General features: G+C 49.7%; 1 protein-coding gene across 1 annotated transcript in view; it reads right to left on the bottom strand.

Annotated features, from left to right (window-relative positions):
- The window catches only part of SEC14L2 (SEC14 like lipid binding 2), a 37,808-nt gene extending 37,176 nt beyond the window's left edge, over positions 1 to 632 (bottom strand). Inside the window, exon 1 of the mRNA XM_019524164.1 lies at positions 415 to 632. Within this exon, the coding sequence (XP_019379709.1) occupies positions 415 to 468 (54 nt within the window). The 5' untranslated portion in view covers positions 469 to 632. The remainder of the gene's footprint in view (positions 1 to 414) is intronic.
- Positions 633 to 3,714: the final 3,082 nt, after the last annotated feature.

The raw sequence follows: 3,714 nt of genomic DNA, 5'->3' as shown, positions 1-3,714 counted from the left end.
AATCACCTGCCAGGGTGCTCCATGTACTAAAACCTCACGGCTGCTGTCAAGTTCCTGGGGCATGGGGGAAGCCCCACAGGGCCATGCCACAAAAAGCTGTGCGCAGGGAAATTTTAAACTGATATCTGCAGCCTGCAGGTGACATCAGGGAAAAAGCTTTCCTGGCAGCTTGGTGACATGGACACCTCTTCTTCCTGTCCCTCCCTCCCCCCCAGTACCTGCCCCTGCTGAGGAATTGATGCAGTCCCCATCACTGCAGCATCCCAGCATCTCACAAATAGAACAGTTGAGGAGAAAAATGAGAAGACGCTGCCTCTCCCCTCTTCCCCGGGGTGAGGACAGCTTTTCAGAGAAATGCTGTGACAGAAACAACAGCATTGCTGAAAGACAGCAACCCTCCATGCCAGATCTCACCTTGTCTAGTGCCTCTGCCTGCTTCGAGCTCAGATCCCCAACTCTTCCACTCATGGTCTCTCCGCTGCTGCTAGCTGCTGGCTTCCGTCTGCAAGCTAATCTGCCCTGCACAAACTGGATGTTTCAGAGCTAGGCTGCAAGCACCGCCTCTTAAAGGGGATGCCTCTCGAGCTGTCGCAGGCAGGCAAGAACCAGTTCTGCAGGAAGGAGAGGGCACTGTAGCTGGAGGGCGCTGGCAGAGGTGCTGGACATGCAGCACCTGCCCCCATGAGTGCCTGGCATGTTTTCCCCCCTTTAGTGTTCTGCGATAGTAGGTGGGACCTGGGTAGACTTCCAAGCTGCTGGCCTTGGACTCTTGCTTCGTTGCAGAGTTTGCCCTCTCAGTTACTCACCTGACATAAGCACTAGTGAGGCTATAGGTTTTCACTGGGGGACAGTATTTGCACTGGAAAAAGATAGGGTATTTGACACCATGTTTTCATTTTATTCCTGTGGATTGAAATCATGCGTGCACCCAGAGCCAAAGCACAGACACCTCCCAGCGCACCTGCAGGCTGACATGGGGTCAGGGGGAAAGATGGGGACCTCCCCCTCCTCCGACACAGAGCACCGTGCAACCACTCTGTCCCAGGCCAGAATTCTCCCCTTTCCTTCCACGTACGTCTTGCAGACATTGTTGTCCAGTTCCCTTCCTTCCTCTGTTGTCCAGTTCAGAAGTCTCGTTGGAGCCACCTTGCCATGCAGAATACCTCAGCTCCCAGTGCCTGCAAATCAAAATAAAGGAAGCTATTCTAGTAGCAGGCACCAGTGTCTTGACTGTTTAATGATGGCTGAGCCAGAGTGGATGAGAATGACAGCAGCCACCTACCCCCTCCTTCCTAAATTCCTGAGGCCATTCAGGGAATGAACTAATCCCAAGTCTGAGCTAGAGCAACCAGAGGGCCACAGAGGTACCCATAAGGCCATTTAAAGGTTAAGAATAGCCACAGCACAAGAGTACTTCAACCAATATAGATTGCAAGAGCTCTCTGGGACAGATACTGTCCAAACCAGGGTTCCTAGGTGCTACAAATGATAACTAAGCACCCTCTTCTTCAGTCATGTCCAGTGCTGCCTGCAAGGACAGTGCAAGAACTGTTCACTTGGCCCTGATATCAGGATATTAGCAGATGTCTTCCTCAAGGTGATTTGCTATGTGGCTCTGTTATGCCTACAGAGGTGACATATGAGGGCCCTAGCCTTCTGTAGCTAGCCAGCAGCTTCCTGGCTAAGACACCAGGTGCAAGGCAAATGCTATTGTCAAGCATGGGGAGGGAGAGGCAGAGACAACAACGATGCAAGTAGCCTAGTGCCAGTGCAGCTTCCCGGATGGAAGTGCTAATGGAGACTGGGCCTGGGTCTTGTTTACCTCCATGTTATATGATTCATTACTGCCTCACATGATTGCTAATCAGAGATGCAAATCATGCTGTGCTGGACAGTGTCCACTCCTTTTGAAACTCTCCACCATAATCTGCTTAGTTTCTGCCTTATTCTACCTACTTCCCTCATGCCTAACGAATCAACAGTCCCTAGCCACCTACTAGATGCATTCGTACACACGACAGAGATTTAATCCCCAAGATTTTATTTTATGCCCCCTAAATTGAAATGGTGGGGCATAAAATAAAACCCTGAGGACTAAACCATTTAAATTTTTCCGTCAAATTACAGTGAGGGGCCCAATCCTTTTTTCTTTTATTTTTGTGAGAGCTGGAGCCTGCCTGTGGGTGGGGGCGAGCTGCTGGTGGGACAGATGACCCCTGAGCTGTGGGGGGCCCCGGTCCTTCCCTCTGCAGTGGTAGAGTCCCCCAGGGCTGCCTGGGTGGGCTGCCAGCTTGGAGGCAGCATCAGGCCCAATCCAACTCTTCCCAGACTCCAAGCTGGAGCAGCCCCTGGCCAGCTAGCAGCCCACCTGCATGGCCCTGGGGGTTGCTGCTGGCTGCTGCAGAGGGAAGGACTGGGCCCCCCACAGCTCAGGGGCAGCTCAGCCCACCAGCAGCTTGCCCCCCAACTGCAGGAGAGGCTCTCCCGAGGCCGGGGGGCAAGCTGACAGCTGCATTGTTGCAATTTTGCAAAATTGCAAACTAAACTACATCTGGATGTAGTTTAGTTTGCAATGATGCAAAGTCATTTAAAACCCCCAGAAGTCTTGCACGTGTAAACTGTGATGCCATTAAGCCACACACAGTGACATTTTCATCTTGTGTACATGTTAATGGCATCGCGTGTACAAGCATCCCTACACCCTACCTTTTCAAATCTTCCCTTAAAATCTTAATTCTTGCAGTATTGATCTCTTCCTTGATAACACCCTGGACATGAACAGCAGTCTCATTTCAGGTGTTGACATGTTTCATCCTTGTTTGCACAGCATCTTTCAGCTCCTCGGGGCAGGGAACACACCCTGACCTGTTCCTGACGCACTCTGTATTTGTATAGTTCTCCATAAGGGAGCAGAGAAGTAGAAATTATGATTGCTTTGTAACCCTAAGAAAGGCACTTAGCAGATGTGCTTAAGTTTCTCCATACAGTTCTAGTGGGGGAGGTTGTCAATACAGCCAGTCAAAAAGGGTATAAGATTTTTTGCACAAGTATTTCTGTGATACAATTTGTGAATCTCAATATTTTTTCTTATTGACTCATTGGTAACTTGAATGGAAAACAGCAAAAACTGGGGGTTTTGAAGCACCGTGTCAATTTGTGGTCTTCCCTGTTTATGTAGGCTGAGCTGCGTCCCATGATAAGTCCCACACCTGCCCACTCTGATCATATCTCTGTGGCTTTTGGTGAGAATTGAAAATCCCAAAGCCCCTCCTTTTAGTGGATATCAGACTTACCCACTTTCTGATTTTCACCAAAATAGAGTTTTGACCAATGTGGAGGAAGGGGGGACCCAGCTGGAGAGGAGGAATAGGAAGGAGCCTGGTGAGGGCTAGAAGAGTGGCAAAAGGCCTGGCTGAGAAGGTTGGCTAAAACTGGCAGAGCTGATCAGAGTTAGAGGGAAAGGAGGTGGCAGGTGGAAGGTGACTGGAATCAAGGCGAAAAAGCTTCAGCTGACCAGTGCGGGATGAGAGACTCACTAACTCTAACCTCAGCTCTGGGTGGCGACCTTCATAGCAGATGTTTAATTTTTAGTAGATAATTTGTTTTTTATCTATATTTTTAAAAATGGTATCTTCTGCAAGATTTTGTGTGTGCGGCCCTCGACAGCTCACCAAAACTTGTTAAGTGACCCACCAGCCCAAATAATTACCCACC

Source organism: Gavialis gangeticus, unplaced genomic scaffold, assembly GCF_001723915.1.
Source record: "Gavialis gangeticus isolate Ggan-Ray unplaced genomic scaffold, GavGan_comp1, whole genome shotgun sequence".
Taxonomy (NCBI): domain Eukaryota; kingdom Metazoa; phylum Chordata; order Crocodylia; family Gavialidae; genus Gavialis; species Gavialis gangeticus.
Note: the sequence above shows the minus strand (reverse complement) of the source record. Positions and strands in the feature narration are given on the sequence as shown.